The sequence below is a fragment of the Micromys minutus genome (assembly GCF_963924665.1).
Source record: "Micromys minutus genome assembly, chromosome: 7".
Taxonomy (NCBI): Eukaryota; Metazoa; Chordata; class Mammalia; order Rodentia; family Muridae; genus Micromys; species Micromys minutus.
In genome coordinates this window covers 57,987,795-58,006,902 of record NC_137976.1, presented here as the reverse complement: position 1 = coordinate 58,006,902, position 19,108 = coordinate 57,987,795, and the positions used below count along the sequence as shown (strand labels likewise).

At 48.1% G+C, this 19,108-nt stretch overlaps 1 protein-coding gene across 1 annotated transcript in view; it reads left to right on the top strand.

Annotated features, from left to right (window-relative positions):
- Positions 1-19,108, top strand: part of MYLK (myosin light chain kinase) — a gene marked incomplete at its 5' end in the record, with an annotated part of 169,062 nt that overhangs the window by 67,011 nt on the left and 82,943 nt on the right. Inside the window, 3 exons of the mRNA XM_080918785.1 lie at positions 11,331-11,468; positions 13,171-13,368; positions 13,980-14,229. Coding sequence (XP_080774911.1) covers positions 11,331-11,468; positions 13,171-13,368; positions 13,980-14,229 — 586 coding nt within the window. The remainder of the gene's footprint in view (positions 1-11,330; positions 11,469-13,170; positions 13,369-13,979; positions 14,230-19,108) is intronic.

The window sequence follows — 19,108 nt, the reverse complement described above, 5'->3', positions numbered from 1 at the left end:
CCCAAATCCAAGGAGCCGAACTCTAAGTGTAATTGTGATTTCTGTTAGCCAGCTACAGAAGCAGAGGGCCTGCTGGAACGTCTAGGGACAAAGGACAGGTTACATAGAAAGTCCTGAGCATAGGCACAAAGTAGCACACCTGACATCCCAGCACTAGGGAGCATGAGGCAGGACAATCCTGACTTCCAGGCTGACCTGAGATATATGGAAAGCAAGAACCTGTCCCAAATGAGAGGAAGGAAAAAAGGGAGTTAGGAAGAGGAGAAAGGGGAAGACCCTGACCTGACCTTGAAGGCAGGCAGATGGAAGAGATGGTCTCTGGCGATCCCCAGTAATGGGAATCTGTCCCGATCCTCTGACCCCACATGGTCACTTCTAGCCTTCATGAGGGTATTCACATGCAGAGGCCTCACAATGGCTCTGTGCCCTCAGGTGCTGGTGATAAAGCAGGTACTGAGATGAAGAGTCACAGGGTTTTCCTCACCTGCCCAACGCTGCCCTTCCCCCACCTGTGCTTGTTTTCATTCATTACCAGCCTGTTGCCGAGCCATCTGTTTATCACAGTCATCCATTGGTCACCCAGCACTTAGTCCCCAGGAATCTCCTGGAACTGTAGGTTTGAGGCTCACCCTGCTGGGCTGTGGGTATTTATGGTGGCTGTTTCTAGGAAGGGAAGGTGTCCAGGCCCACAGGTAAGCCTGGTCTCACCTTTTCTCTGCTTGTGTGCCCAGCTCCTGAGGGTGCCGGTGTCTTCTGGGTGCTTAGACTGGGTACAGTGCGCCTGCCTCCCTTATCAGCCAAGCAGAGAACCACGCCTTATTTCTTCTGTCCCCACAATATTCAGGCCTCACAGAAGAGGCTGCATGAGATGGGGTGACAGGAAAGGGACAAAATGCCTTCTGCCTACTCTCCTCTCCTCAGCTGTTTTATACAGAAGCGTCTCACGGCCTCGGCCCCAGGGGAACTTGGACAGCACAGGGTAGTAGGTAAAGCTGGCTTCTGAGCGCGGGTCCTGGGACTGAGGCCTAGGTCATCTCATAACTGGCCTTTCTCAGAGTACTCCTCCCATGGCCTGAAGTTGGAGACTAGCCACAAGGGGAAGAGAGCTGTCAGTCTTTCCTGAGGGCTCAGGGATCTTCTCTAACAAAGAATGTGGTCCACGTCTGCCCTGTGCATCCATCTGCCAGGAGGGACTTGGATTTCTCTGAAGAAATGCCTCTGCGTGGAGTCACGTGTGAACCAGTCTGCCCCTTCCTTCCAGGAAGCCTTTCACACTGGGGTCAGAGCAGTGGCCCGTGAGATCTTTTCTGGTACACACATGAAACCAACTTATCTCTGCAGTTCTCATGGCATGGCTGCTGGGGGCCTCAGGGGACCGTAGTAGGAGACTTCCAGGGAAGCACACAAGTTCACAGCCTGGTCTTGGAGGCCCCGGGCAATGGCTCTCCCCTTTTTCCCAGAGACTAGCCAGTAGGATAAATGATATGGGCGGAGCAACTCCACCCAGTCTTGTACCCCCCCATGTGCATGTGCATGTGTGTAGAGGGGTCTTCAAATGAAGGATGGGGAACTCTGGGGTGTTGGGGAGGCCGGGGAGGGCTGCATGATTGCCCATCTAAGTACGTCTCAAAGCAAAAGGAGAAAAGCTACAGCGTAGCTCCATCGGGACCCCTGGATCTGCTGTCAGCAGCCCAGTGAGTGAGTGCCCTCCTGGGTGGGGGATATGCTGTCCTGTCCAAGCCAGACTGAGGCTCAGAACCATAAATGGAAAACAAGACAGACACAACCACACTCGGGCCCGATGCAGACTTCCCTGCACAGGGCTGGCAGAGGAAACCATTTCTGCCCCAAGGTGCTTTAGAGCTTCCAGGCCGTATCTTGCACCATTGTCAGCTTTGGGGTCTTTGTGATTTTCTCAGCAGCTGCTTTGGCTTCAGGTCCCCTGAGAGTAGGTAGGGGACTTATTCCCTCCTGCCTCAGGTGCTGCTCTGTCCTGTCCTAAAGCTACCCAGGCCTGGTTCTGTCATCAGCTGCCTGGCCTGAATTCCATTCACCACTTCCTAGTCCTGCCACCAGGGCGTCAATTCTCCAGGCAGCACCCTTCCTGTGTGTGACATGGGAGCACTGGCACATGAGGGTTAAATAGACAGACTGTGCCTTGTCCCCAGACCATGGCATGCATGTTCTATATGTGCTGCTATAATGAGCATCCAAACTTTAAACAGGAATATTCCAGAAAGCAGTTTTGCTAAAGAAACAACCTGCTGAAGTATTATCCGTCTGGAAGTTCAAGGCCAGCCTGGGCTACACCGCTCCAAGTTAGAAACAGGAGCAATGGATTGAGACCTGTGCTGCACATTCAGGCTCTGACCACAAGATGGCGCAGTGTGGCAATGCATTGCCCACTTGCCATTGTTTCCTGTGAGGAGCTGATTCTGCAGCCACCGCGCAATCTTCCCAGTTCGTTCTGAGAGTTGAGCAAATCCTATGCGAAAGGGGAGACATGGGTTCTCTTTCTCATCTCTCTAGTCTTTGATCGAGGTTTCACAGTCTTTCCGAGCACTGGCCCAGCACTTGGACCGCTCTTCTTGTCTCTGTAGTTGTACTCCGAAAGCCTAGCTAGCTCCCACAGAGGTCACTTTCTCCCACAGGCCTTCCCTACTCACCTCAGAATAAGCCCCTGTTAACAACCAGTGTCCTTGTTGCACTGACTTACCAACAATCTTTGCTGATTGCGTGCATTCATCTGGTCTGGGGACACTAAGACACAGGTCAGACAAAGACGCCACCCTTGCCCTGCTTACCCTCCGATGGAGACGAGGCAGCAGGGAGGACCCTGATTAACGTCACATGCCGATCCATGCTCTTAAGGAAATGAGGAGAGATCCGAAGCCATCGCTCGGTGCTTGTCTGCCATCCTTACCTCCCTGTGCTGTGTGATGTTCTAGGCAGGTAGCAGGCAGCACAGCAAGTGCTAAGGCCCTGGGGTGGGAACAACAGCCTACTCAAGATGCCCACTGTGACTGGAGCCAGGTGAACAGACTGGCAGAACATTGCCAGAGGGAGCTGTGTCCTACAAGCCCTCAAGGGTTAAGGAATATTGTTCTGATTGCTTGTTTAGGCATCTACAGTCTTCCTGTAGGGAGACCTGTTGTCCTCCTGATATTGTATTCAGCACAGGGCCTTGTCCTGGGAGCCCCTGTGAGCGGGTGTGCAGTGACTGAGAGAGCAGTAAGGTTGGCAAGCCTTCCCCATGTGCGGAAGCTTCCCCAGTCATCGAAGGTCTCGGTGCTCTAGCCTGTGTTTAAGAGACCTGCAAATTAGCTCTCAACAGCCCCTCATCAAATGTGCATGCTTTCCCATTATTAACCAGGCAACATAGTCTTCCCTCCCCATCCAAAATGGATGAATCCAAGTTCCTGCAGTGACCTAGAAACAGTTAATAATTCCCTGTATTATCAAGTCTGAGTCCTGGGCAGGGGCCTTCCTTTGGCCAGGATATTTTCAAATCACACACACAGTGTCTGCGTCAAGGCTAAATTCTTAAGCAACAAGATGAATTACTAATCTGCTAATTGTATCTATTTTGACATAGTTTTTCCACTAATGGTTTGTTTGTTTAACTAAAGGCATGCTGAGTTTGTAAGGGGTACCTAAGGACATAAAATGTGGGTTAGGTAAAGAGAAAAAAAAACTGATGTGAAATATAATATTTTATGAGGACATTTGCTAGAGGGTTTGTTTGAAGAAGAGTCCCTAGTGAAGAAAACAGGCCCTTCAAAGGCAACCAAGTTCTTGACTCTGAACACCTAGGCATGTGGCCTCCCCCAGCCTCCTCCTCTGCTAATCCCAACTATGTACATGTAACTTGGACCTTATATCATCTGTATGCTGGCATAAGTCATGGGCCCTGCCCTCTGTCTCTGCCAAGCATGCTGGCTGCCTTTCTAACCCTTATACTGGCTAAAGAGAGACTCCCTGAAGGAGAAGAAGCAGCATTGTCTGTAGCCTGCTTTTTAAAGCTATCCTGAGAACCTTGGTCCTACCGAGCATCTGCTCACAGCTTTGAAACTTAAGCTAAGCAGTGAGTTGAGCGGAGTCAGTGTATCCCTGGCTTTTTCTTCTCTACAGTCCGGGGCCTTCACACTGCAAGGAAGCGTGCAGGCCAGGATGAGTGCTTCTGGTACAGAGCTCAGGACCAGATCTTCGCTTTACTAATTGGACAATTACAGAGGCTCGTAACTGTCCAGTTTTACAGCCCTTGGTAGACCATAGGCCCCCATTTCTTGGCTCACAGACCTTGACGAGAAATACCATCCAGAATGAAAGCCTTGTGTTCCCAGTGGCAAAATGTGCCCCAGTTAGGACAGGACAAAACATCAGTGTAGTTTCCAGGCCTCGCTGGCAAAGAACTCTGCAGGGTTGGCTGTTGTGCCTGCCTGTTTAGAATCTAATTACAACTTCCAAGACCTTAAGGAGGCTGGGGTTGTAGTGGTCCCTGACTCTCATCCAGCAGCCCGTCATTACTGGCCAGATCGTTTTGGAGATGTCATGTGTCTTGTCCCTTTTGCTCTGTTCCTTACACATGTCTCTTCCCATTTGCTTCTTCAATTCTGAGAAGTCAGCAGGAGGAAGAAAGGCCAAAAACGCCATCAAAGCAGTCCTCAAGCCGACTTTCCAAGAAGACTCTGTCAGGTTAAGAGACAGACTTTTGTTGAAGGGGAATTCAGATACCTCCCCAGAGATTGGGAAGGGGTTGGGCTGCCTTCCTACAAGGCCAAGAAACCAAGCCCTGGAATGTGGGAGAGGAGGCACTGGTCCCTGATGCAGCAACCACACTGCATTCTGAGCACCAAGTAAAAGAAGGAGGAAGGTTGGCTATAGATACCCCTCAGATGGTGATTTATTGAATTTCCATAGAATAGTGGGGTTGAGAGAGAATCCAACTTGCTATTGGAATGGCATTTTGCATTGTGGCAGCCAAGGAAAATAGTTTGTGTTCAAGGACTAAAGAGATCCTTTAGCAGATTCAAGATGAAGCCTGGCATGTTCACTGGACACATATTTGCATCCATAAACTTGGGGCATTGGAGAGCAGCAGGCTGGCCAGAATAAGTTGTCCAGTGGCGGGAGTAGGGGTGGTGATGGTTTTGAGAAATGCAGAATTGAGTTATTTTTTCCTACTAAACTTGTAGAAAGTTGTGGTAGGGGGGAAAGAAGGAAATTTGTTAGAGTTTAGCAAGAGACACTGCAGCCAGGAGCAGCCTCATGGACAAAGGCTGTGGAAGGCTCTTTACACCTGGTCCAGGAGGAGCCTACGGCTTTGCTGGTACCGTTCATTGTACTGGACCGGGTGGGCATACAACACAACGAGCTGCTTCGACCTGTGGCCACTGAATTTTCTCCCATGTTTTTCAGAACGTTGCATTTGTTCTTAAACTGAAGTCACCGTTGGTTGGGGTTTTCAAGGGGGTTCTCTGAAGGAAAAGTACAGTTGTGTAGACAGGATGGGGGGGCTTGCTGCAGTGAATTTCATACAACTCTCATCCATACAGCATCCTTTTCGCATGCAGCGGTTCCTCCTTGCTCATATTTCCTGTCCTCTCAAGGAGGAGCTGAGCCTGTCCCTTCTCTCAGAGGAAGAGCAGTGTCACTTGATTCAGTGTGGGACTCAGGAACCAGAAACCAGAGCAACAGATAAATTCACTGTGGACCATTAGTCTTAGGCTAGTGAGCTGTGAGGCTGGCACTTCTAGACTCCAGAATGGCGGCCTTTCCTCTCGGGGCTCGCTCTCAGCAGGAGCAGGAAGCCCAGCTGTGGGAAAAGCCGGGGTATATTTAGTCTAGCCCCGCTGGAGCTGGATACAGGGCATCCACCCCCTGGTCCCAGTAATCACTCCCTTAAAGTCTGTGTACAGTGGGAGGCCAGTGCCCAACTTCCAGATGAGGAAGGCTGGAGATCTCTCACCCCTGAGGCTGGCCTTCTACTGTGACCTCAAAGCAAGGCATTCCCAGAGTAAAGGACCTCTGGGCTAACAGGCATTCCTGGGCATGGGCTCGGTATTTGGGTAGTGTCTTAGTTAGGGTTTTACTGCTGTGAACAGACACCATGACTAAGGCAACTCTTATAAGGAAGGGCAACATTTAATTGGGGTTGGCTTACAGGTTCAGAGGTTCCATCCATTACCATTAAGGAACATGGCAGCATCCAGGCAGCCAGGGTGCAGGACCTGAGAGCTCTACATCTTCATCTGAAAGCTGCTAGCAGAATACTGACTTCCAGGCAGCTAGGATGGAGATCTTAAAGCCCACACCCATAGTGACACACCTACTCCAACAAGGCCATGCCTACTCCAACAGGACCACACCTTCCAATAGTGCCACTCCCTGGACCGAGCACATACAAACCAAAATAGATAGTACTTAGGTGACCTGCCCTGTTCTTAGATCCTCAGAGAGCAAGCAAGAAACCTGATCCAGTCTGTTGTATTCTCAAACTCTTGGCCATTGCAGCCCTGGGGAGTCAGAAAGGCCACCTTCCTCCCTTGAATGGGAGTTTGCTAGCCCTAAGCCTTGTTGAGAACTCTTCCAGCTTTACCTCTGTGGCTGCTGTTGATTGACTCCACTCAATCAAAACATCCAGTGGAATTCAAGAAACCAAAGTGTTTGTTTATATACTGACTGGTGTTAAATACTGTTGCAGGCTCTTTTGAGACTGGCCTTGAACTCACTATGTAGCTGAGACAAAGGAATCTGAATTCCTGATCCTCTGGCCTCTAGACTGCTGGGTTTTGTGAGTACCCAACCATTATGCCCAGCTTTATGTGGTTCTGGGTGTTGAATAATAATTCATGCACTCTACCAACCATATTGCACCCCAGCCCCACTGCTGTCTTGACATAGTTTTTTTGAGTCATCTAAAAGTCCTGCAGTGGGATCACGGCACATGGAATACTCATCTATGTTGTGTTTTAGTCGTTGGTAATAGGGAACATACCAGTTACCTTTTGCCTGACTGGTCTCTGTCCTGTTTTTTCTCAGCGGTCAAATATCTGCTTTATGAATGAGCTGTAATGTGCTGTCCTCTGTGGCCCTGTCATAGCTCGCTGTTGTCAGCACTGGGGAGTGCTGGTTCCCTCTGGAGAGGCATCTGTGGTGTGCCCTGCCTTGTCCTCAGGAGGCCTGGGCAAGTGCTCCATCCTGCCCATCCTTCTCTAGCTGCATGATCCACCTTAACACATCCTGGGCTCACTCTAAGTACAGTAGGTAGTGGTTTGGGACTGGGGACCCAGGAAACTGTTGAGGCTCCTTTTCTCAGGGTGTCTAAAGGAAGCCATTTACTGGGAACCCAATTTCCCCCCACCCAGTCCCCGTTGTCTTAGTCCCAATACAGCCCGTGTTCATTGGAAGGTTGGCCATTTTCTCACCCTATAAGAAATGTGGGCTTATTGACTGCCGTTCACTGACCTGAATTCAGGATCATCATGTCCCATGTGATTTACTCCATACCTGTAGGACTAAAGGAAAGAAAGTGTGGTAGCCACTCTGGATCCAGAGCCTGGGCTTGTTCCTCTGAATCCTCTCTTAGAGAAGAGCAGCAAAGTTCCATTCATTTATTTACTTTGAGATCTGTCCCATAGTCTCTCTAAGCATGACATCACAGAACTTGCTTTGGGCCACTTAAAAACAAACAAACAAGTCAAATCATAATCTTCAGGGAGGGCTTAGGATCCATGGCTTCTTAGGAGGCTGACAGGTTCACTGTGAGACTCTAGGCAGGCCAGAGTCAGCCAGTTCTCAGGAGACACCTACAAATGCCATTGATAATGAGTGTGGACAGTGTCGATTTAGGGAGGTTCAGCTTGGGATTTTCAACTTTATATTGTTCTGAAAGCCATTTGATAGAAACCTGCCTCGAATGTTAAATTTTGAATTCAAACGTTTCCAGAGCTGGCAATGTGCACAATGGCAAGGAGCAGAGAGAACTCAGTCATCATCGTGACCCCAAGGTCAAACAACCAGTCTCCTCCTGCGAGCTGTGTTGCTGAGCTGCTCTGTAGGGCTGATCACTAAATGCATTTTTAGCTTATGATTCTTTGGTGCTTATAGTAGGTTTATAGGAAAGTACTGAGTTGAGCAGCAGTGTGGGTGCACATACTGCTTTTACGTTCTGTCTTCAAAACTCCCTGAAGCCCTGAGACAACCCTAGAGACAGATGACGGAGTGAGGCTTCAGATAAAGGCAGAGACCGATTTGTGATCCAGATCTGGCTACAAGTCTCAGGTTTCTGCTTGTGCTGGCCAGCTTGTTGTTGTTTTGTTTTTATCAAGTTGCCACAACTTAGAGTCATCCAGAGAGGAGGTAACCTCAACTGAGAAAATGCCTCCATAAAAATTAACCTGTAGACAATTGTTGTCTAGAGAACCCAGCCCACTATGGGTGGTGCTACCCCTAGTCAAGTGGTCTTGGATGGAATAAGAAAGCACAGGCTAAAACAGCCATAAGAACAAACTAGTAAGCAGCGTTTCTCCCCGGCCTCTGTTTCAGTTCCTGCTTTGAGTTTCTGCCTGACTTTCCACAGTAATGGAGTGCAACCTGCGAGTTATAAACAGAAAAAAAAAAAAAAAACCACAAAGTTTCTTTCCTAAGTTGGTTTTGGCCCATGGTGTCTTACCACAGCAATAGAAACCTAAGACAACATCTCTTGTCCAAATCCAGGGCACAAACACTCAGACCTTAGATCCAGCAAGCTGCCATCTTGGAGGGTGCAGCCCTCACCCTTTGCCCCCATCCCTCTTAGTTCCTAGGGCAGGTTGGGTAATATAGACAGATCTCTAGACTCCAGCAGCCAGGATCCAGAGGACTCTGGCTTTCCCAGAGCTCGGGTGAGAGAGCAGGCAATAGGAAGAACTGAGAGAGAATAACCCAGCCCGGTAAACACAGACACTGGCAGAAAGGCGAGCAAATTGGAATTTGAATGCTCCTGCGGTACCCAGGAGTTCTAATCCATCTGTATGGAGCTCCACAGCTTGGTCTGTGAGGTAGAGATGCAGGAACAACAAGTCCTCTGCAAAAGGGAAAACATTTTGTCCTCCCTCTCAATCTGTACAAGACAGGAAATTCCTCAAACCTCCAGAGACAGCCAGCTTTCCTGACCACAGCGGCCCAGGCTACACGAGGTAGATCTGTGTGTTTCCAGTCCAGGCTCCCTACATCCATTCTCACAGCCTCCTGCCAATACTCCCAGCAGCTGCACACCATCGCAAGAAAATTCCCGAAATGGGGGCAGGGACCAAAAACACTACCTGGTGGCCAGAGGTGGGACAGAGCAGATTTGTTTTAGTTGCTCTTGTGAGCCTGCTCTGACAAAGCTTTATTCTGACCTTTATTCAACCCTCTGAGCCTCATCCTTGCATGGTCCCAGAGGCTGGCCTGTGAGAGCTTTGCTTTCTATGGCCACAAGTAAAAATTAACATGTTGTGAATTGAGCCTTAACCTGGTAGAGAAGACAGCCTGGAAACTCTCCAGGGTCCTGGAGTTTGAAAGGGAGTTGGGAATTTGTTTCCCTATGGTGGTGGAGACCCAAAGTTCTAGAGTCCTCCCTTGGAACTTTGATTTTAAATTGGAGATATTCCATTGTATCAGTCTGGTTTCTGTTGCAACAAACTACCCAAAGACAGATACTTTGTAAAGAGGTTTATCTTAGTTCCTAGCTCTAGAGGTCAGAAAACATGGCACAGATCTCTGCAGTCGTCTTCACAAAAGCTTCATGCTCTGTCCTGTTGGGGCCACCAGTACAGGTTCAAGCTCACCTTAGAACACCCCACACTCACATAAACTAATCCAGGTCTATGAAACTCAGCTCACTCTTGGGAGAATTAATCCAGTACCCAAAGAACTTTACCAGTCTCTAGAGAAAGACTTTAATCCCACCATAGGGGTGGTGTGACCTAATCACCCCTTGGAGAACCCTTTTCTAGCTCCTCCATATTGAGAGTGAAATTTCATCATGGCTCCCAAAGGTCATGTAGAACATTTGCTTGTCTCAGACCCTGATTTGATACCCAGTACTACAAACAAACAAAAAGCAACAACTTGTTCACCCTGAGTTTTTGTTCAAACCTGCCCTGCTCATCGTACTCCCTATAGTACCAGAAGAAAACAACAGCAAAAAGCTACAGGAGAGGCTAGACACTCGCAGCCTGGAGCTTGTCCTGCACGGGAAGCAGACAATGCCGTACCTCCTGGAGACTTGTTGGGGCCAGCTTGGGGGAGGATGGCAAGAATACAGAAAAGCCCTTCTGTGAAAAACTGTGTCCTTGGAGGAGGTGGACCAGGCCAGCACCCAGGGAGCTGTCCTGATCTCCATTCTTTATTGGCTAGCACACTACCTTTGTCTCTTTCCCAGACTTTACTGCAGCATTATGAAGGTACAGTAAGCTGCGTGTAGTTTAGGAGTTTAACTTAAATGGGTTTTGGCAGACATGCTACTATCTGTGAAACATTTACCCTGACCTAAAAAGTGAACATTTCTGTTTTGCTTAAGCATTCCTTAGTGCTCTTTTTAAATCTGTCTCCCACTCCCTGCTGCAGGCGCCCACTGATATGCTTTCTGGCTCTCTAGTTTGGGGTCTGTGCGTGTGTGCGAGTATGTGTGTGTGTGTGTGTGAGAGAGAGAGAGAGAGAGAGAGAGAGAGAGAGAGAGTTATTTTTTCAAAAGAAAGGAGGAGAAAGAGGAGCAAGTAGGCTACATAGGTTGGTAGTAGCGAATTATTTATGTGTGAGATCCTGGATTTGATACCAGCTCCAAAAAGAAGGGGGCAAGAAGGAGCAGGGAGGAGAAAAAAGGAGAAGATAATTATTCAACTGTTTACTATAAGTGTTGTGTGCATATATCATGTCTGGCAAGATTTAGAATAAACTGAGCATTCTTTGCTCCAGGGAGCCAGGTTGGGAGGGAGACTTTACCCAAACCCTTCAGGATCTTTTGGATTTTATACCACATGAGTGTATCACTTAATTCAAAAGAGTAAAAAGAATTGAAGAGGAAAAAGTCTTTATGAAGATGCCCAGTGTGAGCTTTCTCGCTGAGGTCCTTCTGAGGAACCACAATTTATTTGCACAGGACTCTGGGGAAACTGCACTGTTTAGTTGCTGCTGTCAGACCTGAACAGTGTCATGTGTAGCAGTGACATGGGACATAGATTGTTCCCAGTGATCTCCAAGAGCCTCTCAACATGGATCAGACTTGAGCTTCAGCACAGCTGTGGCATCTCGTGAGTTTGTGCCCTGCCTGAATGTTTCCCTCCTGTTTTTGTCTCTACACACAGAAAAGAAAGGTGAAGGAGAGAGGGAGCGCCATCTGCCCCCTGCTCCCAGCAAGCCCATCGCCCCCATCTTCCTGCAGGGCCTCTCCGACCTCAAAGTCATGGATGGAAGCCAGGTCACTATGACAGTGCAGGTGTCAGGTCTGTCCAGATAGCCCTCTCCTTGGGGTGTATAAGAAGGTCATCATGTGGCAATGGGGATTGCTCCTGGATACCCAGAAAGCCACCATGGATCCATCAGCAAGGGGATACAAGTCTCTAGGCTTCTCTCTTCGAAGTCTGGGTAGCATTTTGTAGATTCAGGGTTATATATACGGTCCAAGGAAATAAGATTATCGTGGCCAGTTCCAGCTGAATATTTGGGATTTTTGTTTGTTAGTTTTGGGTTTTGTTTTTGTTTTGTTGGGTTTGGTTTTTATTTGTTTATTTTATTGTATTTTTAGACTTTAAGGAGTTTCAGCTCTTTTTTTTTTAATTAGTACATATTCACTGTGGAAATGAAAGGGGTTTCACAATTACATTTTATTCAAAAGCATTATGTATGTCAACCATATTTAGTCATTGCCTTTTCTGGCCTCCCACCAGCCCCCTTCCACTTCCCAAATAGTGTCTCTTCCAGTTTTGAGTCATATGAGGAACAGAACAGCGGTGTCCCATCTTTCCCCTCGTAAACTCCATAGTGATTGAAAATCCTAGCCAGAGCAATGAGACAAGAGAAAGAGAAAGGTTGCAGGTAGAAAATGAGGAAGTCAAATTATCCAATTTCCAGACAATATAAGCCTATACTTAAAAGACCATAAAGATTTTCTGGAATGTTTTAAATGGGGCAGATTGATTTTTGTTTTGTGAGGACCTCTTGAGTCCCAGAAGCTGAGTTGCTTAGTGAAACCTTAAGGTAGAAAGGAGATGATCAGAGATCCTACTAAAACAGACAAAAAATTAAAAAATATGGCTTGCACCTAGACCAAGCTCTCTTGGCCCTTGCTGGCGGAAGCAGGAGACGCTCACAAAGTCGGAGTTCCACACTCATTACAGGGCAGACGTGAGCACCTTTGGGTGTGTCTGTGGTTCTTGGTTGCTAGCAGTGCCTCTGAAAACTGGGGTTACCCCTCTCTGACTCCCTTTTCCCGTTAGTCCTGTAAACATAATACATTTGAATTATGAGAGGACTGAGGATTTGTCCTTCAGTAGATAAAAGGCCTTTCCACGACGTTCCCGTTCCCCCCGACAAAGGCGTCCAACTGAAGAGATAAGAGGCTCTCTGAACATGGCCTCCAGGCATGTGGAGTCTGACCCATGCAGACAAATGGCCATCTGCTCACTCGTATGTCTCCCCAGGGGCCTCATCCCTCTGGAAGCAGAGCCTCGTGGTCGGCTTTCAGATCTAAAGAAGCCCTCACGTGGTCATTGATCTGTACTCCTGACACATTCCAGGAGCATAGCCTGGCACTGCTACACACTGAGAACCAAGTTTAGAAATCCTCTGCAAGCTGAGGTCCTGGGACCACATTTGTGTGCTTACAGAGCTCTTTCCAGTGACAGCCTGCAAGGGAGCTGCCGTGGTCTCACCGTTTCCTGCAGGTGGAGTCTCTATGTGAGGCAGGGCAGGACAGAGAACGCCTTCAGTGTTAGGCTTCTCTTTATGCTATATGCTATTCTGAGGGCAGCCAGCAAAGATTAGATTGACTCAACTATTCCTCCTAACAACCCTGTAAGGCAGGGCCTGTGAGAAAACAGATGCAGAGACTTTTGTTAGCCAAGTATTAGCATAGGAAGTGCACAGTGGCTTCCTGGATAGGGACGTCCCTCTCTGACAATCTCCTGTTGCTACTCTTGTGTTCAGGGAACCCGGCTCCAGAAGTCATCTGGTTTCACGATGGGAATGAGATCCAGGAGTCAGAGGACTTCCACTTCGAGCAGAAAGGTGGCTGGCACAGCCTGTGTATCCAGGAAGTGTTCCCGGAGGACACAGGCACATATACCTGTGAGGCCTGGAATAGTGCTGGCGAGGTCCGCACCCGGGCCATACTCACTGTGCAAGGTGAAGCTGGGCTGCTTTGAGGGGGTCGGGGTACAACTTCTGCCAAAGCCATTCAGAGACGAGGGGAACACAACAGACTTCCAGTCCCATTGCAGCCTCAGAGTCAGATCACTGTCTCCATTGCAAGCTATTGCAGAATGGGGCTTCCTTTCCCCCCTCCCCGCCATCTCCAAAGTCCTGCCCTCTCTGGGCTACTGCTGAGCTAAATGGAGTGCTGAGGGGGATCCGTAATGGACTTAATGTGGTATTGATGGTATGAACTACAGTTTCTGAGTCCTTTCTCCTGCAGAAACCTCCTTTTCGAGAGGAAAGTACATGCAGTGAGTAACAGTTCATCAGTCACCTCCTGTGCAGGTCACGAGCACCCAGCCTAGGACCCGGTATTGTCAGGGCTTATACATATGCATATTCGTACGAGCCTCCGATAGCATCACCACAGCAGATCTGCAGGGCAGAGGACTGTGTGCACATCCTCAGTCCCAGTACCTTCCAGACTGCTTTTTCTGTGGCAGCGCTGTCTTCCGACAGTTGCCATCATGAAGAATGGAGTGGATCCCAACGTCCACGCCGAAAGGGCCTTCATCTCTATTCTTCCCCATGCCTACTTCCAGAGCCTCACGACGGCACCCAGCCCTGGTTCATCAGCAAGCCTCGTTCGGTGACAGCCTCCCTGGGCCAGAGTGTTCTCATCTCCTGCGCCATAGCTGGAGACCCCTTTCCCACTGTGCACTGGCTCCGAGATGGCAAAGCCCTCTCCAAGGACATTGACCACTTTGAGCTGCTCCAGAATGAGGACGTGTTCACCCTGGTTCTGAAGAACGTGCAGCCCTGGCATGCCGGCCAGTATGAGATCCTGCTGAAGTGAGTCTGCATGTCCTGCCTGCTGTTCTCATCCCCTCCCCCTCCCCACCCCCAGACCCCCTGACTCTTATGCTGGGAGTGGGAAACCAGTGGGAAGCAGCAGCTGATGCAGGTTCATTGAGTTTATATCTCTGTAGCTCTGAGGCTGGCACAATTATTTGCTGATGGCCTTCCTGCTGGCAAAGCCCCACGGTGGAACAAGGGCATCATATGGCCAGAGATAGAGAACACGCATGTGACCTTTGTCTCATTTTTACAGCTGCTAATAATTGATCAAGGGTTTGCAACTGATAGATTATCTGGTGTTAGGTTTTCCCCAAGGACCCACTTCTAAATATCATGGTTGGGTTAAGTTTCCACCTTCTTGATACCTCACAAGAGACATTAAATTTCAATACATGGACCTCAGGGGCACATACTTCCAGGCCACAGCTGCTAGGAACTAGAAGCATCTTAGAGATAGTTTGAACCTTCAGTGCCCTTTCCTACCCATTTTTGGAAATCACACACCATCATTCTTTATGTTTTTTTTTTTTTTTTTTTTTTTTTTTTTTTGTTAGAAATGAGCTTCCAAGTAAAACCTTTATTCAAGAAGTAGAGAATCAAAAGTTCACCCTTTGGTAAAAAGCATACCAATGAATTTTATATATTATTATTAAATGCCATGGGGGTAGGATGGGGTTGGAGCCATGGCTCAGTGGTTAAGAGAACATACTGCTCTTGCCCAGGACCCAAGCTCTGTTTCCAGCACCCACACTGGACAGCAGCTCTAGCTCCAGAAGATCTGATGTCCTCTTCTGGACTCTTTAGATACCTGCACTTACTTCATATACCCACACATGTATATGAAGTATATAGCACATACATGTAATTAAAACTAGGAGCAGAATGTAGCACGCCTGACTGGCTGTCCAAGGCCCTGAGTTTGATTCCCACAACTGAAAAAACATTCAAAATTAAGTTTTAAAATATTTTTTAATTGCTACAGGTAGAGCTTGGTGGACACTTAATCCTAGCACTTGGCAGGTAGAATTCTATGAGTTCAAGGCCAGCCTGGTCGACATAGAAGGTTCAAAGATAGCCAAGGCTATGTAGAGAGGCCTGTCTCAAAAAAAATCAAAACCCAGAACAACAAAAATTATTACTAGAGGAGCTGGTGACACGGGTAGTGGAAGACACTTGCCTAGCATGTAGGGCTCTAAGTTTGAGACCAAGAAACAAACAAAAAAGAGTAATGTACTAGCTTCTTATCGTGTACCAGGATAAAAGAGTGAAAAAGTGGCTTACAGAGTGTGCGGTGGGGGAGAGTTATTCCGTCGCAGCCCAGGGTACCGTCTATAACAGAGGGGAGGTCACAGCAGCTGGAGCTTTAGGGCATCTGCAGTCAGGAAGCAGAGGGAGAACCTGTGCTCAGCGGGTTTTCTCCTTTGTTTTCAGCCCAGGCCCCCAGCCCACGGACTGGAGCTGCCTAGTCTTCCCAATCAATTAACCCCAGATCATCCCTTACAAGTAGGACAAGAGGCTTGTCTCTGAAGTGAGTCTAGATATTGTCAAATTGGTCATTTTAGCCATCACAAGTAATAAAAAAAGAAATGAAACTAAAACAACCACAGGGAGATTAATTTTCCCTGTTAAAATGCTCTATCTCCTGAAGTCCTAAGTGATGCCCAAGTGACAGACAGAATGTCTTCTCTGAGGCCCAAGACTGACATAAGCACCTGACCTGTGTATGTGAGGTCGTGGCGTATCCTGAGGATGGTTAGACATGGCTTTAATGGGTGCCTGAGCACCTAGTCACTTCCTTCCTGAGCTTTATCACTTCCCCCCATACTGAGCCCATGTTTCAGGTTCAGCTCTATAAGCTACATGCTATGGCTTTTGCCATGACAGCATACTGTACCTGCCTAATTCTGAGCATGTGATTTTTACTCACACCAACAAGCTGTTGCTGCTTAACAAACTTACCCCAAAAATGCTTAAGTGCATTTTTAAAAATACCCCTTGAAAAAAGAAAGCAGGACTGGAGAGGTGTCTCAGCATTTAAGAGCACTGACTGGGCTTCCAAAGGTCCCGAGTTCAATTCCCAGCAACCACAGGGTGGCTCACAACCACCTGGAATGGGATCTGATGCCCTCTTCTGGTGTGTCTGAGGACAGAGACAGTGGTGCTCACATACATAAAATAAATAAATCAAAAGAGAAGAAAAGAAAGCTGTTATCTCTTAGAGATTTTTGGGTCTGTTTAGAAGTTATGCCTCTTCAGGCAGAGCTCTGCTGATCTGAATTATAGAGGATCCTCTTACAAATATGTGTTGTCGCATTCCCACCAGCCATTTGCCTAGAAGATGTCCAGTGACTTTGCCTTAGCCTTGAAGACATTATCAGGAGGGACAAATCTGCCTCCGTGATGAGGAGCCTACGCCCTGCTCACTAGCCCAATACTAGGGCAGAAAGTGACTTAATGTGACAATACTTCCTAATGAAGGAATGATACTTTGAGAATACACTTGTATTAATCAACTAGATAGCCTATAAGAGATAGGATGTTTTTGTGTGTGATATTTTGTTTGTCTGATTTGGTTTCTTGAGATACAGTCTCACATTGCCCAGGTGACCTCAAACCTTGAACTCCTGCTTTTCCTGTCTCCATCTCCTGGTTTTTTGTGAGATTTTGAAGCAAAAAGAAAGACTGTGTGTTGGCCAGTGAAAGAGGACTTGGCTGTTAAATGAACCAAGAAAGAAGGGGGTGGGGAGAACAAAGCAAAGATCTATAGGAAGTTTGCCAGACCATAGAGGGGGTTACACTGGAAGGGCAAAAGGCAGACTGTCCGGGACCAGCTGGGGACAGTCATAAAATGTAGACTATCCCAGCTGGCAGGGAATGCAGAAATTATCTAGCCTTCCCATCTAATAATGAGGAACACCAAGGTTTCAGGTCATTGACTTGCTCATGGCCTTGAGCTAAGCCCTAAGTTCGAGCCCTTGTCTCTTGACTTCTATCAGATGTTCTTCAGTTCTTACAGCCTATCATTAGGAGTGTCTTTCCATACACCGGGAATTAGGGGACCTGGGAATTCATGCTGGCCTCTTCATGGATCCCTTGCCCTTTTCCTCTCAAAGTCTAGATTCCTCATTCCCCCAGGGGGCCATTGCCTTGGCCTTGGCTCTGCCCCCAGAAAAAATAGAGCAAATCAGTGGGAAGTTCTCCTGAGGAGCGCATACCTGGCCTGCCCGGGACCTTGCTCCCTCTCACTTTCTTTGTCCTGACAGAAGTCAGACCTAGCCCATGGAAGAAGGTCTTTCAATAAAGGGGCTGGAAGAAAACAAAGGGGTTCAGTCTGTTCCTGCTAACATGGAGCGATGGGCATGGATGAGTTTTGACCTCTCCTTCTCTTTGCCAGCTCTGACCAAAAGGAGAGCTAGCAACATCCAGCTGAGATGTTAGAAAGCGCAGATATTTCCTAGAATATTAGCCCTTCATCTTTGTATATAAAATTGTCCTGTGTGATGATTTGGGGAAGGACACATTGTAAGGCTTCTAACCAAAGTGTGACCCTATAATACGGGGCTCGGGAAAAGGGAGCGTGTTTATGGCAGGTTTGCAGCCTACAGAGTGACTGCTGTGTCCTCTGGGGCCACATCAGGGCAGGGCCTCAGTCTCAGCTTGTTTGTGATGAAGTGTGGGTAATATTAACAATGTCTCCAAGATACTGTTCCTTCTGGTTAGGTCACTGGTAGATGAGCCAGGCAAGAGTCTATCTGAACTTTATAAGCTCCAGAAGAATCCATGGCTTGCCTTAAAGGCCCAGTAGAGGTTTTCATTTTAGGCTTTCAGTATTGTTCCCCCAGTGGCCCAGCCATAGTGTCTCTGTGTTCTTCCCCCTCATCTGTCTGGAGACCTCAGGGTGGGTGGAGCTAGAGACCTTGGGTGGGACTTATCTTTGTCCATAGTCCCCACCATGGGGACAGATCAAGGCAATGACAAGAGCCCTTACTTACTTACATCTATGGGGATAGATAGATAAGTGTAGCTCCAGCTCAGCAGACAGTCCATCCCTGGTGCACAGCGTCCTCGAATGTGACTAGAGTAAAGTGGGGCCATCTGGTCAGGATCTGCTCCTGATTTCTATGCCTGGGTTTTGTCCTCCTTATGACAAGAGGAAACTCGAAGATGATGTGAAGAGAAAAGAACTACCAAAGAAATACCCACTGGGCATCTTGCTCCATTCCATGCCAGCATCACTGTGAAGTAGAGAAAGAATAGCTTAACACTGCCCTGTAGGCTGCCAGAATCAGGAAGCCAGGTAGCATGCTCACAGGCTGGCACTAATAGAAACAGAGGAATAGCCTACACTCTTCAATCGGTAGCTTCAAAGAGCCTGGGCCTCGAGCAAGGGACAAACTAGTGGGGCTGGCTGACAGGGAGGAGGGATGAATGAGGAAGGGATCTACATGGTCACAGCCTGGGAGAGAACAAAGGAGGAGAGAGAGGGTGGAAAGGAAGCAAATAGAGCTATCCTTGTTCACATGGGTCTCTGTCCAAGGGTAAGGAGCAAATCCACAGACCCTGAAAAGCTGAACCACTGCGTAGGCTGCTAGTGTCTTTCCATGAGGAAGTACCAGACAAAGTGTGGTGGATGTACCACTGTGGCAGCAACGGACAAAAGCACATATCCCCAGATTCAGATGTAGGTGCCTACCAGGTGGTCCCATGCACTATGTAAGGATCCACTCCTGTGCTTAAGGCACACACGTATACAGAGATTCCAGAGCAAACTGGTTCTGATAAACAATGTATACAGGCCACAAGTCTTGTATGTAGGTAGATTTAGGTCCCAGCCCCATCCCAGCTGGTTACGTTTGAGTTTAGGTGCATCATT